Source organism: Canis lupus, chromosome 13 (assembly GCF_048164855.1).
Source record: "Canis lupus baileyi chromosome 13, mCanLup2.hap1, whole genome shotgun sequence".
Taxonomy (NCBI): Eukaryota; Metazoa; Chordata; class Mammalia; order Carnivora; family Canidae; genus Canis; species Canis lupus.
In genome coordinates this window covers 17,256,805-17,278,158 of record NC_132850.1, presented here as the reverse complement: position 1 = coordinate 17,278,158, position 21,354 = coordinate 17,256,805, and the positions used below count along the sequence as shown (strand labels likewise).

At 46.5% G+C, this 21,354-nt stretch overlaps 1 protein-coding gene across 20 annotated transcripts in view; it reads right to left on the bottom strand.

Annotated features, from left to right (window-relative positions):
• ERI3 (ERI1 exoribonuclease family member 3) overlaps nt 1–21,354 on the bottom strand; it is a 127,963-nt gene that overhangs the window by 41,244 nt on the left and 65,365 nt on the right. For 18 of the 20 annotated variants that reach the window (XR_012005556.1, XR_012005559.1, XM_072772510.1 and 15 more), the window contains one exon: nt 20,032–20,104. The exons of the other annotated variants lie outside the window; for them this stretch is intronic. Coding sequence is in view for 16 of the 18 variants with exons in the window: in XM_072772510.1 (XP_072628611.1) it covers nt 20,032–20,104 (73 nt within the window). In the remaining 2 variants the exon portion in view is untranslated. The remainder of the gene's footprint in view (nt 1–20,031; nt 20,105–21,354) is intronic. 20 annotated transcript variants of the gene reach the window in all.

The window sequence follows — 21,354 nt, the reverse complement described above, 5'->3', positions numbered from 1 at the left end:
CTATCTGGGGAGCAGATAGAAGGAAGTCAGCCAGACACAGCAGGGTCCCTAGCAGGTCAAGAAGCTAGATCCCAGTGGTGCTTTTCCTTGAACCAGACTTTGAAAGCTCACCCCCTGAGTGTCTAGTTCTAGAGCCCACTCCCCAGGCAGCCAGTGGCATAGAGCAGGGAAGAAGTTGGGTCCTAATGTGTAAAAAGCTCCAGCAAAGCAAAATCATTTACTCTTCGGTGTGACTGCTCAGCAGAGCTAATAAATCTTGCATGAGCAGGGCCGATTCTAATTTCCTAATATGAAAAGGCATTTGGATTGAGAGAGAGGGGGAGATAAAAGTGATTGAATCTCCAATAGTCCAGGTTACTGACAAGAAACATCCTGCTCAGCCCTGAGAGAAGGATGGCAGCACCCGCCCGCCCGCACACACCCATCCGTTCTGCCCCCCTCTTGGCGCGATACATCTCAGTCTCGTCTATTGACAGGACGTGGCTTTAAACACAGTTACACAAGTTATCATTTCTGCCTTCTGATCAATCTGAATTTTCAGGACAATTACCCTCTTAATCAATGATTGCTATCAGCAGCCCTGCGCCTGGACGGATTTCTCAGCAAGGTAATCATGCCGCCAGGCTGGACGGCGCGTGCATAGGCAATGAAGCTCCGGGTGGGGTCTCCTCCCTCCCTCCTGAGTCCCCCATATCCCAGCACCGCTGCCAGTATCGAGGACAAGGACGGCAAAGTGTGAAGGCCACTTCAAGGAGTGATGGGAATAGAAGGAAGGGAGGGGAGAGGGCCCAGCCACCCAGTCAGCCTTTCAGACCACCTGATTATGGAACAAACCTATTAAAACCCTAGATTTACTGCCCACCACCCTGATGCATCTCCACATGCCCTCCTGCCATCATTCCTACCTCCTAATTAGCCTAATAAAGCCCAATTCTAATTATGGGCTCAAACTATTAAGGTGAGTAAATGCAAAGAAAAGAGAAATATTGGTTTTACTAATCTCTCAGAGGCCATTGGTTCTAGAAATTCCTTTTCTTTTACAGACCTGGTTCATATGGGCTACTGGCTAGAATGGCAGGGGCAACCTCTTCTCCTCCTCAGATGCCCAGGCATCTGGAGCTGTCACAAAGCCAGCCTGGCCTAGAGCCGGGAGGCCACCCAGCTCAATACTCCCTCCAGGGTCTTTCCACAGATTCTACTCTCCTTGTATAAAACAATCCAGGGCCCCTCAGGAGAAGAGGGGAGGGGAGGGAGGAGGCAGTCTCTGCCACAGTGTTGAGTTAGCCAGAGACCTTACTGGTCTGATTTGCCATCAAGGGGGCAACTCAGGAAAGCTTCCCAGATTAGCTGTTGTTGGGCAAAGGACTTAACACCAGAAAGGCCAACAGTGGAACAGGTAGGGAATTGTCCAGGACACTGATGAATGAACTTACACGGCAACATGGGTTGCAGATATGCAAATACAGATATGGGGGGCAGAGCAGCTTGGGGAATTTGCCATTACATCCCAAGGGGAAGAGAATTCGAAAGCATGCATGTACTTATCCACTGACATTTACTGAGTGCTAACCATGGGCTAAGTGGTGGGGATATAGCCATGATCAGTAGAGAAGGGACCCTTACTCTTAGGAGCTCACAGTCTACTCGGAAAGACAGGTATAAAACAAATAAACAGAACACTAAAAACTGCAAAAGTAATAAAGTGAACTTGTACACAAATATTCATAAAGGCATTATTCATAACAGCCAAAAAGTAGAAACTGAAATGTCTACCAACCTAACAAGTGGATAAATAAAATGTGATGTATCCATACAACGGAGTATTATTCAATAACGAAAAGAAATGAAGTGCTGATTCATAGTACCACATGGATGAATCTTGGAAATGATGTGAAGTGAAAGAAGCCAGTCACAAAGGTCACATATAAGAAATTCCCATAATTGCAAGAATAGGCAAATTTATAGACTGAAAGTAGATTAGTGGTTGGCTAGGGCTGGGGCATTCTGGGGAAATGGGAAGTGACTGCTAACAGAGTTTCTTTTAGGGGGGAGACAAAAAATGTTCTAAACTTAGATGCTGATGATGGTTGCACAGCCGTAGGAATATACTAAAAAATACTGAACGGTATACTTTAACTGAGTAAATTGTATGGTATGTGAATTGTAGCTCAAAAAACCCTTTAAATATAGTACCACAGAGGAGGTGCAAAGAGTTCACCTAAGTGAACAAAGCCAGAAAGCTCCACCACGCTATCCAGGCACTTAATATAGTGTCTGAAGGAAAAGGAAGTTCCCAATGGGAAATGCAACAAGTCTTCCAAGAGGACATAAAGGGGTTACGTTTTTGTTTTTAAGATCTGATACATTTATCTTACAGGGATAGAGAGAACATAAGCAGGGGGGCAAGCAGAGGGAGAAGGAGAAGCTGGTTCCCTGCTGAGCAAGGAGCCTGATGCAGGACACGACGCCAGGACCCTGGGATCATGACCTGTGCCGAAGGCAGACACTTAACTGACTGAGCCAGGTGTCCGGTCATGAAGGGTAAGTAGAAGCTCTCTAGGCAGAAATGCAGCAAAGTGCATTCCAGGTAAATGGAACAAATATGAATAAGGCCTGGGAGTGAGTGACCATGCAAGCTATCTTGGTATAGCTGAAAACCCAAAAGGGGTTTCATGAGGTAGGCCAGAGAGCTTGTATTTCACACAGCAGACAGCAAGATTTTTCAAGTAGAGAAGTTAGATGACAGGAATATCTTGGGCTTTGACGGTTTAGGTATGGGAAACATGTCACAGGTGCTAGGCCATGGTTTCTAGAGTCACATATCCAGCATTTAAATCCTTTAATTTTTCTCCCAATAAACTTGAATGACCAATGAAAGGGCTGGAATTCTGTCTATTTTGCTTGCTTTATTCCCAGTGGTTGGCAGAGTGCCTGACCCTAGTAGATGGTCAACAGCCATTTACTGAATGAAAATGAATGAAGGAATGACCACATTGAATCTAGTCCCATTTGGCAAACACTGATTTAACATCTACTACGAAGTTCACACTGGTTACACAGTGTGAGCTCTTCACAGGCAGGGTCTGTGTGTGAGCTCAACTTCAGTGACTCACCCAGGCTCTGTACGGCATAGGGCAAGTACTGGAATTGTATTAATTCCCCTCCCTCTCTTGTGGTCTAGGAGGTCTCCCTAAGACCCAGTGAATCTTGGATAGGTGTGGCACAAACCTGTTGCAGTGGCTGACAAGAAAAGAGGAGCTGAAGCTGTAGGGGTACAAGGTCTTAGGAGCAGGTGGTGGTGCCCAAAGTACGCGACCCACAGCAAGCCAGGGTGCTCTAGGACGCCAGTAGGCAATTCCAGTTATCAAAGCCAATGAGGACTTGAGAGGGAATGAGAGACCATTCCCACACCCGTCTGTAGAAGGGGGACCCAGCACCCAAGGCAGTGGGCCTACATGCAGGGAGGGGTGCCAGCATAGAGGCAGGGTGGGAACATAAGCTGCAGGTGGATGAGGAAGGGAAGGTCTGGGCCTTATTTCCTGAACACCCTGTTCTGACCCTAGAGATCCGCCATTTGCACTTCTCCCCTCTGGTCAGGAGAGCCCTTCAGCTCACGGCTGACCACAGTACGAAGGGGGCTCCTTAGTCTCCCAGCCCCCAATTCCTGTAGGGCCTCCCCTCCCCTCCCTGTTCTTCCCTCCCTTTCCTTCCTGCAGAGCTTCCCTTGAGCCATAAAAATAAAATAAAACACAAACACCCACAGTCCAGGAGGAGGGCGTCAGACAGATAATGGGCATTTTATATCTTTTTATGACACTCCCCATAGGCAGCTCGGCAATCACAGCGCAATAAAGGCAGGCATGCAGCTTGCATAGTTAAACAACTGCCGGGTAATTAGGCACAGCAAACACACCACTGGGGAGGCCTCAGGGTTGCCCTGGGATCTGCCTGCAGCCTGTCCTCTAGCCAGCAGCCAAGTAGGTGCAAAGCCCAGGCCTAGCACCATAAGCCCTGGTCATGGTGCTGAAGACGGACCTCTGGCTGCTACCCTATGCACACTTGGGTTCATGCCTGTGCACACTCACAGGCACAGCTGTCCACACCCATACATAAGCACTTGCCAAGCAGCTAGCCTGGACCTCATCTTCCCAGAAGGACCACTCCTCTTTACCAAGTAGGACAGCCTAGCATCTCTAGAGGGTCCTGTGTTAAGGCCCTTGAAAAAGTGGCCTAGCTGCAGCTGGGACGAGCCACCCAGGTGGGTAGCTCTGAGCTTATTGAGTTACATAGGCAGCAGACATATAAACACAAACACATGCTTACGTGGACTCTCTTCTGTGAATTCTAACTCATACAAAGCTGAATCCAAAATAAGTTGTTTTTAAGAACACACCTAAACATGTTATACACATAATTCCTATTACTATACTTAACTATCTCTATTGTATTTTTCCTGATTTTCCCTGCTAGACCGGGAGCCCTGTAGAGGTAAAGACTAGACCTGATTCATCTCAGAGTCTAAATGCCCTGATAGACAGGACTTTAGTGAGTGATTGGTGGCTGAGTGCGAATTTAGAGGTCCTGGTGCAGGCAGAGCACAAGTCACTTGCTACCTGGGGCCTAAGTCCAGGCTTATCCAAGCTCAACTTATAGATATCTGGCGCCGAGGATGCCTCCCTGTGAATCCACACAATGCCTGTTCCTTCTCTAGAGACCCAGCCAGTCAAACAGAAATTTCAGGGAACTGGTGGCTAATTCATGGGACAGAAGAGACAAAACCCTGCTACAATCTCATTTGAAGGCTGAGATAGCTAAAGGAGCCCCTCAAATCAGCTTTGAAGAATCAGCCTGGGGAAAATTAAAGCACCCAACCCTAAGCCACTCTTCCCCCAAAAGAGCTGACAGCAAGCTAAGTGAGCTCACACAATGACCTCGGGTTGAACGAGCAAGTCCCATATGAATGTGAACACATGTCCAGCTACTTGTTCTGGTCTCTACCTGCCTGCACCTGCCAAGATAAACAAGAGGGATCAGAGGCCAGAAGAAAAGCCTGGGCTGCACTCTGCCTTTAGAGTATCGAGAGGTCCCCTTACTACCACTCCCCTCAAGGAAGCAAGGAGACAACAAGCTTTACCTCACCCCATGGTCTCATGGAGAAATCCAAAGTCTTAATGGCATTCAACTCTAGGTCTCCCCAAACTGTGGACTAGCTATCTAAACCCCTCCCCAATACCTGAGCCCCAGCTCTCCCGACCTGATGCCAGGCAATGCTCTGCTTTCCCAGTGGGATAGTAGAGTAGTCCCAAGGCTCGAGATCAAAGGGGAACTTTTCTCACCTTCCTTCCTTCCATCTCATTTTTTTGCTGAGAACAAAAAAGAGGAAACCTAAGATACCATGAATGATCTCAGAATGGCAAAGGTAGAAGAGATTACCTTCTCTAGCTCCCTCATTTGTTAGATGAGGAAAGTAACAGCTCAGAAAAGGCAAGTGAGGGCACCTGGGTGGCTCAGTCGGTTAAGCATCTGCCTTTGGCTCAGGACGTGATGGCAGGGTCCTGAGATAGAGCCCTGTATTGGGCTCCCTGCTCAGCAGGAGAGTCTGCTTCTCCTTCTGCCCTCTGCCCCTGCTCATGTGCTCTCTCACTCACTCTCTTTCAAATAAATAAAATCTTAGGAAGGAAGGGAGGGAGGGGAAGGGAAGCCTAGTGTCTTAAGGGTCCTGTGAGGGAAGGGAAAGGAAGGAGAAGAAAGGAGGAAAGAAAAGGCAAGTGACCCAACACCAGAGCCCATGTCTTTAATCTTCTAGCTTCAAGTGCAGCCCAGGGTTCTTGTGGTATTGTGCCAAGCTGTTCTCTAGAGATAAGGGCCTCATCTGCTCACCTTTAGGTGGGCACATATATCCACAGATCCCATATTTACATCCGTATCATATTCTTACACGTGGGCATGTGCAAACATGTCCCATGTGTCTGAGTATACACAGACACAAACCTCCCACGTGGACAAATATACTTCTTTAAACACATCAGATATCCACGTACACATGGGCACACGCCTGTACATAAACAGATAGATCCCCATTAAACAGGTGCCACTCCCAAGAGACCTAGATTATAAGGCCAATCCCTAACCTTCCCCAATCACTGCCTTTCACTGACCCTATAACTAGTAATGGCTGTGGTTATGTGTTTGCCCCAGGTTCCTGCTCCAACCAGGCTAGACCAAAGGAACTGCCTTTAGGTGGTATCTGCTATGGGATAAGTGACAAGAAAGAAGCCACAAAAAGAGAGAAGCTAAATTTATCTCCTGGTCATGGGGCCTTGGGCAAGCTTCTTAATTTCCGAGTCTCTACTTCAGTACCCATGAAACAAGGACAACAGCCCCTCCCTTGCTGAGTAGCTGTGAAGAGGAGATGAATTAACCTGTGTAAAGCACCTAGCAAAGAAGCTGGCACCAACTGGGGCTCCAAACGTGGGTGCTCTATTATTGATACTGACATGGTCAGCCCTGCTTTTCCAGAGCAGCAGTAGGGCGATATGGGAGGGAGAAGGGTGGCACGGCTGTGCCTCCTGACTTCAAGGAAGTGTCTTTGTCCTTTTCTCTCCTTTTCTGTAAGTCCTTTGGTTTCTAGGGTCCAGAGTAACAGTAACAATAATGACAACAAAAAAAAAACAATACAAAAAAAAAAAAAAAGAAACAAAACAAAAACTTGAAAGAAGTCACAGTAATTCCTGGTTCCCTTACTTCTCTTGGACTTAATACTGAGTGTGGATGAGTTGATCTCTCCCTTGCCTCGCCTCTCTCCCCAGCAGCTCTCCCTCAGTGTCCTGATGTTCCCTCTGCTGACCTAGCTCTGTGGACTGAGAATTCTGATGGATTCAAGAATGAGATCTAGTCCTTATCCCTATGCTTCAGTGTCTCATGGTCCCACACAAGGACAGACCAGACCACACAAAATAATCAAGAGGCATGGAGCTTGGGCTACTCTGGGTCCCAGAGGCAAGCCTGAGGGCTACAGTATAGGCTGGACATTTGGGGTGCCTAGGCTTAAATCCAAGCCCCAAAGAGACCCAGGAGAAGGCTCACACACTCCCTCATTCTCAGGATTCACATCCTCATGGACACAAAAGACAGAGGAGGCTCACAGTGGGACCAGGGGAAAGAGGTGGCATCATGTGACAGGACACATGTGACAGGACACATGTGACTCTGAGCAGCAGCCAGCAAGAGGTAGGCCGACCATGTGGTGGGCCTCATTGCAAAGACCTGCCCTGGAGGGCACTGCAAGCAACTCCAGGGTAAAGGTCGATTTAGAGCAGTGGCAGGGAACCTCACCAAGGAAGGAGGAATGCCTTGAGCTGACTGCCTCACCTGTTCCATTTCCCCTTAAGGCCAGACTCGCCAGGGATACAGAGCAAGAGCAAGGTGGGCTAGCCCTCTGGGTGAGAGTGTGCTCAGCTAACCACTCACACACCGAGTGCCATACTCTTCTAAAAGCTTTACAAACACCTAGTGACCTAATTGATTCCTCGCACTATTCTTTTGGAGGGGGGAGGGGGAAAGAGAGAATCTTAAGCAGGCTCTGTGCTGGGCATGGAGCCTGAGGCAAGGCTTAATCTCACAGCCCTATAATCCTGATTTGAGTCAAAATCTAGAGTTAAAAGCCTTAACTGACTGAGCCTCCAGGCAACCCGATGCCTCACACTATACTCTGCTACATTCTGCCTTAAGGACAGGGAGGGAGGGATCCCTGGGTGGCGCAGCGGTTTGGCGCCTGCCTTTGGCCCAGGGCGCGATCCTAGAGACCCGGGATCGAATCCCACATCGGGCTCCCGGTGCATGGAGTCTGCTTCTACCTCTGCCTATGTCTCTGCCTCTCTCTCTCTCTGTGTGACTATCATAAATAAATAAAAATTAAAAAAACAAAACAAGATAAAAAAAAAAGGACAGGGAGGGAGGTCTTCTGGCGCAATAGTGTCGGACTGCCCATAGCCGATAACGCTACAAGGCATGGTGCCCTTTTCCTTCCCGCTATCCCGGGCCCATAGACTCTTTCTTCCCTCACCTGGACGTAATCAAGACATTTTTCTGGAGTTACTGCCCCATTCTTAGAAGGAAACTTAGGCTGGCTCCATCTAGACATCAGGCAATGGTACCTAACTGTTCTCATTTGCTCTCTGGGAAAAGGCATACACATGGCTGGCCCACATAAGTAGCTTAAGAAACCTTCAAAACTGTCGTATGTTGTAGTTCCCCATCCAGCAAACTGCCACATTCCTTCGGGCCTTTGTGTAAGCTGCTCCCTCCACCTAGAATGCCCTCCCTACCCTGTCTCCCCAACACTTTCAAGGCCCAAGTCAAACGTTGTCAATGAAATCTTTGTTGACTCTCTCTTGTACCCCAGACAAAAATGACTCCTCCCTCCTCTGCACTGGAGGCAACACAGCAATAAGAGCATGGTCTCTGGAGTCTACTGCCTGGATCAGATACCGGCTCCATCACTCATTAGCTGTTAAACCCCATGGAATATACTTAACCTCTCTGGATCTCAGGCTCCTCATCTGTAAGATGCTAATAATAGTACTTATAGAATTGAGGATTAGTGAGCTAATTCACAAAAACCATTTAGAGCATTAGCTCTTCATTTTTATTAATTATCTCTATTTTATAAAGGAAGAAACCAAGTTTCTGAGAAACTAAGTAACTTGTCCAAGGTCATGACACCACCATGTGGTGGTGACAGAGCCAGGAATCATCTGAAGGTAAATGTGACTCTGTACTCCCACTGGACACCAGGCATGCTGATGGCAGCAGGACTCAAGAACATGAGATGATCAGGGCACCTGGCTGGCTCAGTGGTTGAGGCTCTGCCTTTGTGGTCCTGGGATCGAGTCCCGCATTGGGGTCCCCGCAGGGATCCTGTGTCTCCCTCTGCCTATGTCTCTGCTTCTCTGTGTCTCTCATGAATAAATGAAATCTTAATAAAAAATTAAAAAAAAAAAAAAGAACATGAGATAGTCAACTCTGTTCACTACCTTCACACTCGGGGTAAGCTCGTCCACAGGCAGCATGAGGCTCCTCCTCCCTGGTACTCACATGAATTCTGCTGGGGGAGCCTCTTTCTCCTACTTCCTATACACAAAGTCTACCTTTAGCTCCTCTCTCCTTCACCCTAGCCTAGTCACCTCAGTCCTAGTGGTCAGTATGAGGACAGAGGAGGAGCAGAGGCACAGCACTAACATTCATGTCTAAGACAACTCTAGGAGTGGGTAATGTTTTTCCTGTTCTACAAAGAATGATACTGAAGCTGAAAGAAGTGACTTTACTGAAACCCCATAGCTAGTAAGTGCAGTCAGGATTCTAAATCAAGCCTACGGGACTCCAGAGCCCACATTCTGTGTGTCAGGTATTAGTTGTCTTTTATAGGTTCAGAGAGGTTAAGGAATTTGCTTTAGATCACATAGCTAGTTGGGAGCAATGTCTGAAGTTTGAGACAGACTCGTCTGATCCTAAAACTCTTTCTCTTGCACTAATGTTCTCCAGCCTGTGAGCTACATCCCCAGGGGCCAGTGTATACACTGAGCATCACCCTAAGTAAAGGGTACATCTCACCTATAGCCATACCATTTATTTATGTAGGTTTTTGCAGATAGTGTTGTCATTAACAAGAAGAAATCCATTTAAAAGCCAACCAAATTTACTGTAGCTTTTTTCATTATGGACTTCCCTTATCTTATCTCTAAACACCCAAAACCTACGTTCCATCAAGTGCTGAGGAGGAGAAGGAATGTCTGTCAAGTTTTCTGGCATTTCTAAGGGCTTCATGTACTCTGCCTGCCTACCTCCTTAAGAGCTCTCCAAAACCACATGCAGGCACTTTCTCAAGGCACTTTCCCAATCCTTAGTTACAAATGCACAGAAGAGAAGTGTCTTTTGTGTGGAATGACTGTCCAAAGGCCATTAGCAGTGACAGGAGGCACAATCCCATCTGGGACTTGAGGCCCATGAATGTTAAGAACCAATGCCATCTCTCGCAAAGAGGACTCCAATCCTGAGTTATGAAAGGAAGGAAGGAGTCAGGGAAGAGAGTTTCTGTCTTTTTTGACCCTGGCCTCCAGCCCCTTCCCTGCCCACCTGCCTAAGATATATGGTCTGGGGAAAAGAACTCCCTTAACTGGGCTCAAATCCTAGCTTTACCTCTTCCTGGCTATGTGCCCTTAGGCAAGTCACTTAGTGTCTCTAAGACTATCTGTCTGGGAAATCTGGCAGGGGAAAAGGCATCTGGACTCCAGGGCTCATTAGTCTAGTCCTATATTCAGTGTGGGTTCAGTTAGTTCTTGTTGATGCCTAGTGTGTGCCAAGTCCAGTGCTGAGCACTGGATATAGAGAGATGGATGGCACACAGACCTTAGAGCTCACAGTCGAGTAGGAAATAAAAACATATAAGTAGATAATTACAAAAGCATGTAATACATTCATTTACAAAGTGCTGAAACCATACAAAGGAGGAGGTAATCGACTATTTCTACCAGGGGTCGAGGAACATCAGAAAAGGCTTCATAGAGGAGGGTTTTGAAGGATGAACAGGAGTTTTCCCAACATACTAAAAGAGGAAAGGCAATGTAGGCAAAGGGAACAGAATGAGCAAAGGGAAGTGAACAGTCTCTTTGAAGAGTGTATTTGAAGAATGGCAAGAAGTTTGATATTGCCAAAATATTAGAGGGACAGGAGATACAAAGCTAGGGATGCTGCAATGAGACAGTCCATCCAGAGGCTTGGGTACTTTGCTCAAGGGACAGGTTGGGCCACAGCCTTCCATACCTACCCTCTTGGCTCCAGTGCTTTTCCTGTCAAAACAAGCACACTACAATCGCACCCTTTCCTGTGCCTTTGATTTAAGAGTTCCTCTCCTGGCCCTGACAGTAAGGCATTTCTGTCCCACAGATTATAACTCACTCTGGGCTATTATTCAGCTCCCCAGCCCTGGCCCTGCTGCAGTTAGTCCAAACATAATATCCTTCATGCATATATTATCTGTCTCCCTATTATCTGGAATCATTTCGGAATTAAATTTCAGTCCTGCAATATTGGCTTCAGGAGCGGCGCGCTTTATGGGCTAGTCAAAGGTTAGAATACCAATCAAAATAACAGTGCCGATGCAGCGAGACATTTTAATATTCCAAAACCCGGTAATTGTAAAAGGACATAATATTTTTTCCCTGATTACCCCAAAGGCAACACATGTTAACAAGGCGAGGGAAGGAGTGAAAGAAATTTCAGAGTTCAGACAGCTGTAAGACATATTTAAAGGAAAAGCCGGGCAGGGCACTACACCATGGGGGCAGGGAGATACGAAGAAAGGAGATATTCTCGCCAGCTCCAGCTGCCCCTGATCCCAAATACTGCACTGTTCCCTCTGCTACCTCTGGACCACATCCCAAAAGCTCATGCCCAAAGGCAGACATTGCAGAGGGTGAGATGATGGGAGAAAGAGCTCAGAATGTGGAGTCTTGAGGCCTGGGTTCTAGTTTCAGCTCTACAATTCAGGGGCCACCAGTCCCCAAGACTGGCTCCTCCCAGGACTTCAGCATCAAATCCAGCAGCAAGCGCTCCAGGCTGCTGTCCCACTCGCCCCCTTCCTTGTCCCATGCCTGTGTCCCCACTTCTTCCTCATTTATACCTGGTGCTCTGTATCCTGTCCTCTGTGTACATATTTCTTCCCAAAGACAGCTAGAGGCCCTGGCCTCAGAGCTGGCTCCCACCAGGATAGTGGCCCATAACTGCCCACTGCCCAACAGACAATGCTCTGTATTTTGGATGATGCCAAAGACTTGGACTACAGCCCATCTGGGTCTGACCACTGAGTGATCCAGAAGCATTCATCTTGGCACAAAACCCCAGTCCTCCAAAATAAAATAAAACACCTTGCAGGGCCCCTAGATCTTCACACCCCTGTCTTGGTTTTCAGTTCGGTTTTGTTTTTTTTCTTCCTCTTCCAAATTAGCTTCTGAATAACCCTAATGGAGGTGCTCTGCAGGTGGCACCATGTAGCCACCATGCTAAAGAGTCCCAGCCTCTGTCAGGCTGCCTATTACTGGAGCAGCTTTATCCCCACAGCTCCAAAATAGTGACCTGACCAACAGACTTTCAGGTCTTTTCACTCCTGATGGCTTCCCAGCTAGCTGAGCCCACTCGCTGGAGCCTCCAATCTGCATCATCCCGACCTGCTGACCTGCCTATGGCCCCCAGCAAAGAACTTCATTAAGGCCAAGAATTTATTCCTCCATAAGCCCTTAATTTATTACTGCACTGATTGGGACTCTGAATGCTCCAAGGTCAGAAAAAGTCGCGCTCAATCGTAGACACCAACCTTCCCTTCAGCAGTTTTTCCTGCTCTCCGCTCCCAGGGGAGGGGGGAGACAGAAAGGCTTCTTGGAGAAATGCTTCTCCTTCTTGGAGGGGCCCATGGAGGTCTCCTCCTCCTTACTCTCTCTTTCACAGCTGGTCCCACCCCCACCCCCTTCAGAATACCCAGAAATTACAGCAGGGCAGATAGCACAGACGGCAGAGGAAAAGTGGAACAGTGATCTTCACACCCTGGCACATCTGGGTCTGTTAAATTCTAGGTGGCCCCCTCCCTACAACTTCTGAGTATGACTGGTTGAGCCCTGTCGGACAGGACTGTCTCAGAATCCTCCTAAGACTGCCCGCCTGCTTCCCCCAAAGCCCATCTAAACAGGCGAGGGAATTCCAGATCATTTGCATGTTGTGCATGCGCTTGCATGGCCTGGTCTGAATGTACATGAACTGTATGTGCATACATGCAGACGTGTATCTATATATACATTTATCCCCATGTGTCCATGCACATGCAGTAAGAACATACACATTATGTGTGCATGTGTGTATCCACATACTCCCTTTCTTAACCTCTTGTTAACATTTTCCTCCACCCAATCTTAGCTACTCACTCCATGGGCATACCTTGGAACCTGTCAACACGGAGAACTGCCCCATCTCTGAATTCACTAACTCAGACATCCCAGTCTAACCATAACCTCTTATCTTTCCATGTGGCATGCTCAACTACACCTGATTTCTATATACCTTTCCTCGCCTTAAACTTTTTCCATATCCATCAGGCCCCCTGCTGTCTTGTCTTTCCTCAATATCCAGCTGAGATCTCATAGTCCATCTGGGCAACCAGTCTTGCCAGTATTTTCAACAACTCCTTTGTTTCTTTCATCACACTTCTTGGGAAAGTCTCCACTTTGGATGAATCTAAATGTCTGCTTTCGGCATGCCTACAGCCAGACAGCCAAGCTCTGCTAAAGAAAAGTCCTACAGGGCAGCCCGGGTGACTCAGTGGTTTAGCGCTGCCTTTGGCATGCTTTGCATGGAGCCTGCTTCTCCCTCTTCCTCTCTCTCTATTTCATGAATAAATAAATAAAATCTTAAAAAAAAAAAAAAAGAGGGACACATGGGTGGCTCAGCGGTTGGGTGTCTGCCTTTGACTCAGGGCATGATCCCGGGGTCTGGGATCGAGTCCCACATCGGGCTCCTGCAGAGAGCCTGCTTCTTCCTCTGCCTATGTCTCTGCCTCTCTTTCTGTGTCTCTCATGAATAAATAAATAAAATCTTTTAAAAAATAAAATAATAAAAATTAAAAAATAAAAATAAAAATAAATGTAAAAAAGAAAAGTCCTACAACTGAACAGTGGTTCCACCATGACTGAATGCCATCAAGCTCGATGGGACTCTCAATACTGCTTAGAAATCCTACTCTATGTCTCAAGTTGGCTCACATTTCTTTTTACTAAAACTACAACAATCCTTTCCTACTGTCTACACACCTTTCCAGTCCCTCCCCTATTAGTTATTAGCTCACTGGCTTCATTGAGAAAAATACAAGCCATCAGATGGGGACTACTTCCACTTGCCAGCAAGTTCGCACACCTTCCACCTCTACCGCACCTACCACCACCACCTTCCCTCTCGTGGCAGAAGAGGGGCCTTCTTCCTGCAGAGAGCCAATTTCCATTCCACTGTTTTCTCCACCCCACCTCTTCTCACCAGCTCCAAGACCTCACTCATGCCTGCCATTTTCCAACGTTCCTTCTCTAACACTGCCTACAAACAAGCACTTGTCTCCATCTTACAACATACCACCTGCCTCAACCCCACACTTGCCCCATCACGGCTCTTGTCCTTTCTCTCTCCTTCAAAGCAGCGTTTCTGAAAAGGTTAAAATTTCTCCATTGCCTCATTTACTCCCCAATTCGTTCCAATTTGGCTCCAGTCCCTCTCGCGCCACTGAGTTTTCACCAAGGTCCCGAAGCCCTTCCATCTTAGGCACTTGTTGCTCAGTCTTTCTGTTACATGGCTCTGAAACTGACCCAGTCCTCTTGTCCTGAAAACTCTTTCTTTCCTTGGTTTCCATGGCACCACCCACTCCTGGTCTACCCCTTCTCTACCACTCTTTACTCTCTTGTTTTTACCCTCTTTACTCTCTTTAGCACAAAGGGTCAGGTAAAGCTAAATTTACATTCTACCTCTGCCAGGTATCAATGTGGGACACAAACAAGTTGCATCATCACTACGTGCCTGTTTTTTCAACCTTAAAACGCAAAAGATAACCAAATAATAACAGGTGATCATTTCAAGAAGTAATAATATAAAAATTATTAGTGAACAAGAAAAAATTAATGAACTACGTTGTATTTAAGTGTGTAATTTAGACTTAAAGTACATGTCAATTCAGACACTAAACCTTCATTAGAAATACTAGATCTGTATTTAGATTGTAAACTGCTGACAGTTGAAAATGTAAACTCACCAACACAGGTTGTTCTAAATATACTTAAAAGTTCTTCAAGAAAGTTTATTTATATTTTAATTGAACTTTAAAATGAAAAAAATTGGCAACTATATTGGATAACATAGGTCTACCACAGGAAATGCAATCAATAAATAAGAACTTTTATCACTACTTACCAGTGACCACTCCTTCTCTGTCTGACTCTTCCTCCTCTATTAAGTGTTGGTATTTCTCAGTGCTCATCCTAGGTCCTCATTTCTTCTTATCCTGTATACTCTATGCTCTCATGGCTTTAATGGTCATTCATACACCAGTGACTCCTCTGAATCTGTAGCTCATATCTATCCCTTATCCCTGAGCCCAGACCTATATATTCAACTACCCCTCTGTAGCTTCACGAGAACATCTGCAAGCCTCTGAACTCTACATGTCCCAATGCATCTTCTCTTCTTATCTCCAAACGTCTCCTCCTTCCATTAACTCAGTACGTTCACTTCAATTCACCCAGTTGCTCAAATCATAAACCTTGAGTCATTGTAGTTTCCTCTATCATCAACCTTCATAGCCAATCACCCTTTCCTGTCTTTTGTAGTCCATTCTGCTATAATACTTGTTTTTGAAAGAGTAAATTCTCATGTAGTCAATGTATTAGGAAACAGTTTAGCATAATGTAAATTTTGCTTTTGTTTATGTGTCATTTTGTCCATAATCAATACTAGATAAACACAGGAAAGTATACACAGCTGAAGAGAGCTATGTAAGAACATGCAGAATGCACACATGCTCACAGTTCAAACATAGTAGCTTTCTAGAACACTACATATATAAGTCACATCCACCTGGCTACAACTTACCAAATGATTCCAGAGAACTCTCCTGCGCAATAACTTTCTTACGCCCACTGCCAAGCAAACTTCAGGGTTTTTTTTCAAGGTAGAGTGCCATATTTACTGTAGTATTTATGTATTTCTTAGCCATTTAACATGCGTAAAATTATGCTACCATTTTTATTAAATTCCTATCTTTTTTATATGTCACTGATGAAGTTTTTGAGTATTGTGCTCCTAACCCCATTTTTTTTTTTCCTAACCCCATTTTTATTGCAACTTTTCATTACAACTTTTCATAGCACGGTGATTTTTAAGAAGGTCTATGTTGCATTATAGCAAAACGGACTGTACCACTTAACACCATAGAATCAATCCAGTCCTCTACATTCCCACTGCTATCAGTTCAATCCTGGTAACGATCATCTTTCACCTGGGCTGGAGCAATGCTCTAATTCTGTGGTTCTCAACTGGGGACAGTACCTCCCCACTTTCACCCATGTCTAGGCTGCTGGAAACGTATGTGTATCTGGCAGCGAGGGAGTGTTTTTGGTTGTCACAAGGACCTGGAGGGAGGCAGGGGGGACAAGAATGCTACAAGTTCAGCAATGTTGTCCATACAACGATTTCTCCCACCCCAAGATGCCAACTAATAGCCCCAGTAAGAAAAGCCAGTACTGATACCCCTGTATTAACTCTCAGCTCTTTCTACACTGTAGCAAGAGCTTTTTCAAAAAGCAAATCCGATGACACCTCTCCTACATTTAGTACCCTTCAATAGCCTCCCCCTAACCCTAAGGATAAGGATCAAAATCTAAAGTGTGGCCTCCCCCTCCAGTTTCATCCAATGCCACTCTCCTGTCTTCCCCACATTCTCTATGCTCTAAGCAGTCATTCATTCAACAAATAATGACTAAACATCACTGTGTGCTAGGAACTATTCAAAGTGATGAGAACAGACTAGTGAACAGAGGAGACAAAAATTCTCCACTCCCACGGAACTCACATTCTCATCCCATGAAGCTGCCAAGCCTCTCCTTACCTCAGGGCCTTGCCACATGCTTAGCCAATTTCTACTCATCCTTCAGATCTCAGCTTAGACACCCTTCCTCAGGGAACTATTTTCTGACCCTGCACCCACGCCCCTCCCAGTCAGGTGCACTTTTGAAATGATGCCATGACTCTGGATTTAGCAGGGTTATGACACAATAAGAATTATTTAATATCCATTTTTCCTGTTATGTCTCCAGGCCTAGTACAGTACCTGGAACACAGAGGGCACTTAAGAATATGTATTTATTGATGAAGGTATGTATGTTTATATATATACATATATGATATAGCTATATACATCTATCTATCTCCAAATGTCTTCATGTTTTACGATACGTATGTATAAAGGTGTGTCGGTGTATATTTCCGTATATTTCTGAAGGTGAATATGTGACTACGTATATACACCCCTACGTATGGATGGAAACATACATACAATTTTGGATATGCCTACTTGGGTATAATCATTCACATAAGTAAACATGTGTGTATTTTTGCACCTGTATGTGTGTGTGTGTGTGTGTATGTGTTCTTCTGGCTCCTCAGTGACAGCTCTGACCTCCTGAAGGGAGCTGGGAGCAGGGCCCCAAGTCTTCTCTAAGCTGACAGTTCAATAAGAGTGTAAGATCATTCAATGACACTCCAAATGTCAGCAAACACTGGCTTGCTCCACTCTGCTACAGGGAAAGTAGGTGGAGGCGGGAGATGTGGAAGCCTGGCCACTGAAAAACTGCTCTTCCCTCACACAGTACACATCATTTCTGGACAGCAGAGGCCTTAAGAAATGGGGATGGTGAATTCAGCTCCAGTTCACTCACTGGGCAAATCTTGGCAGTCCTGGAGACAGCCAGGACCTGGGTCATACAGGGGGAAAGAAAGGCATGGAGTAATATGTTGCACAATACCCACGCAACCCTGGCAATGATCTCTCTGGCTTGCTCTTACTGTTACTCATTTTAAGGGAGGAGGAATCTTTGTGCACCATGCACTAATTCATGCAGTATAAGTCAAAAAGATCACCAGGCCCCTGGACCTCCAGAGCCCTGCAGCCTCTCTTTTGAATAGCTGCTGGCAAGGACTGGCCCAAAGTTCTGAACTGAGTCATCTCTCCTGCTGGGCCCTCTGACATAGCTGGAACATGATTTGGGGAAGGAAGAGATTAGGCCCCTCTAATGCCACTCACCTCATGCCATTCTTGTTTTTCCTAAACCTGCTCAGTTTACCTACCAAGAGGCAATCACAAGGCCACCTGGGAACAGAGTCTCCAGTTTCTACCTGTACTCATTTCCCTCCTACGGTTCAGCACAGTCTGGCAGAGAACTATGCTGAACAGGCTCAGAACAGCCTGCCTCCAACCCCGGCAGCATCAAGGTAGCCATGAGTGGCAATGTTAACACACGGGTCGGCTGTTTTCCTCCTCTCTGCCAAGGAACCTGGAGGCAGAGAGTTATCCAGACACCAAAAAGTCTAGTGAACTTCACAGAGCAATTGTTCATGGTCAGCGCCTGCCTCGCCTGGCCGGGCCTTCACATTGCATTTGCTGAGGCCAGCAAGTAGCCTCAGATGCACTCTGACAGCTGGTATGCTGTCTTCCAGGAGCGCAGACCTAGCCACACCCTCGTGCAGAGCTCCGCCAAGCCCTGAGTGAGAGGGCTTGTGGAGCCAGTTCTCAAAGATCATCAGCCAGCCACTAGCCACTGGCGCGTCCTCTGTACATAGCCCTGATCTGGCCACTTCAGACGCAGAGAGGAACCAGCCTCAATCTCCATGCTCCAGATGGATAGGTCTTTGAGGAAACATATAGGGACTCAGTTTCAATACTCAAAGATCACTGATATCCAAAGGGTCAAGGAGTCTCAAGACAAGAGATTGACTGCTGACCTCAGAAGAGGTGATATCTGAGCTGAATCCTCAAGATCGAATGTGCCTGATGAATATGACTGGGGGACGCTTCAGACTGAGGTAAGGCCATAGGCCACGACCTGAAGATAGGACAGAGCCTGGCCCCCTCAGCCAAAGATGGAAGGTAGTAAATAGCGACTGCTCCAGTCCAAGGGAGATCATTTGGAGAGGTGGGTAAGGGTTAAAGTACAAACAAGCCAAGGACCAAGTGTGAAGGATCTGAGTACCAGGCGAAAATAGAGGAGCTCACAAATGTCGCCATAAAGAATGGCTGCCCTGAGATCAATGGAACTAAGTCCAAAGTCATTCTCCTTTCCTCTTCTTCCACATGCTCACTTAGCTCCAACTCAAACATACACCAAAAGCATGCTGCTCCCTTTGCCCGGAAAGTCTTTCTCTCTTTCAGACCCATATTCCATCAAACACCCAGTTCAAGACCCAAATCCTCACAATACATCTTAGCCTTCAATGACCTCTCTCTTCTCTAAGCCCCCCGGGAGCCACCACTCTGAACCCTGGTGTGTTCTCTCTTCTCCGATTTCCTGGGTGTCACTAAGCTGATCAGCAGCATGGGGTTTTGAGGCTGCTCCAAGGCTATTACCCTTATATCAATATTATGGGAGTGAGTCTTTCTAGCAGACTGGGCCTCATGGAAGAAGTATCCCAACAGAGCAGGGATCTTGGGAATCTATACCTACACTTCCTTTCTTCTGCTTACCTGAGAAGTATAGCACACACTGGAAAAGTACACTTTTCTGGGTAATCCATTCTCCACTAGGGCCCAATTTCATAGCCACATGGGGTCCCTCCCAGCCCACAGCCCCGGCACCCACTCCCCTGGCACTTGGTGCTGCATTAGGGCCAATGTCCTTCCTCATACCCAGAGGTAATTGGACTCTAGTTTCCACGATCCTTCTCACATGAGCAAGGCTCCGCTGGGGCGAGGCAGGACCAAAGCCAGCCTGAACCAATTCTACCTCCCAACCAGAGGGACACCCCAGGGCCACTCAGGAGGGTCAGAGGCCACACTCATGATCACATCAAAGAAGGACACTTTCCCAGAGACTCAGCTAGCACCACAGCTCTCCTAAGGACAATGCAGCTCAGCCCAGGGACTCAGATCTGAGCAAGAACCTAGAAAATCCCCTTCTTTGGGACTTCTCTGCACATCTGGATGACACCACATAGGACGGTGTCATGCTCTACACTGAAGCCTGATCCCCAAGCAGCTCCCCACTCCCAGAAAGAACCACAATCTTCCAGTGCATATTAGTTAGGGAAAAGGAAGGAAGGATGTTGAGAAAAGAGAACACAAAGAAAAGGAAAGAGATGACAACAAAAAGAGAAATGAATAAAAAAAGTGAGTGAGGGAGGGGATTGAAGGCACAGGAGACCCAGAGGAAGCACCCACATGGGGCTCAGACACGGTACCTTTTTCAGATTAATCCACTGCTTGAAGTAATCCGCCACTGGCAAGCCCAAGTACTGGCACTGGCCTGGGAGCCTACAAGAAAGGGAAAAGACAACAAGTTGGGAACATCCACATCCCAGGTATAGAGTCTGAGTCTAGGAAATGCAAACAGACCTCAGAAGGCTAATCCATTAGCCACAGGTCCCACCCTGCCCAAGAAAGGCACCCTGCCTCTAGCACCGTGGGCACTGGGCTCCAGATCTAAATGTGAGCACCTGGAGCCTCTAGCAGCTACTATTTTCTGATGGCCTGCAATATGCTAAGGATCTTACCTGCCTTGGCAGGTGATTCCTCAGTGTGATGATGCTAGAAGGTATTGTTGCCTACCTTCTACAGATGAGAAAATGAGAGGGGTCACCGCAGGTCCCATAGCTAAAAACTGACAGTGCCAAGAATTGAACCCAGGTCTACCTCACCCCAAAGCCTATGTTCTTTCCAATGCACCAGTTTGTAACTTTTATTACAGCAGAGAGGGAGGGATATAAGGTGGGAGGAGGGACAGAAGGAGCTTGCAAGTTGGTGATAGCTGGGCAGGGCCTTAAGTTCACATTTAAGTCTCTAGCAAGAAGCTTTCTACAAATAGAGAAGAGACCATGCAAAAGGATAAGAGGTCAGAATTTTTTTTTTTTAAGATTTTATTTACTTATTCATCAGAGAGAGAGGCAGAGACACAGGCAGAGGGAGAAGCAGGCTCCATGCAGGGAGCCTGATGAGGGACTCAATCCTGGGACTCCAGGATCACATCCTGGGCCAAAGGCAGGCGCTAAACCACTGAGCCACCTGGGCTGCCCAAGAGGTCAGAATTTAAACTAAGGGGTTGTCCTTGTTTTTTCTTATAATTTATAAATGATCTTTCCCTCTAGATAGGATGTCGTATCCTCATAAATCCATTCAACCAAACATTTACTGATGTTTAATAATAGACAGGTACTTAGGGCTCAAAACGTAAGACTTAAAAAAACAAAAACAAAAACAAAAAAAACCGTAAGACTTAGCCCCTGCCTCTAAGGGGCTCACAATTTGTTCAATGGGACAGACAAGAAAAGAAATAAATAGACGAAACAGCCTTAAGTAGGAGCACTGGGATACATGGAAACATGGAAGAAGATACCAGAAATAGTAGCTGGGAAAGATCACAGAACTTTCTTGCTAAGAGAAGAGCTTGGCCACAGGCAAGGGAGAGCCTCTGAAGAGTTGTGGTTTACAAATATTTTTCTGGGACAACAAAAACAATACCCTGAAAAGGCTGGGTAGTAGCTCAGAGCTAGGCAAAGACTGTAGAG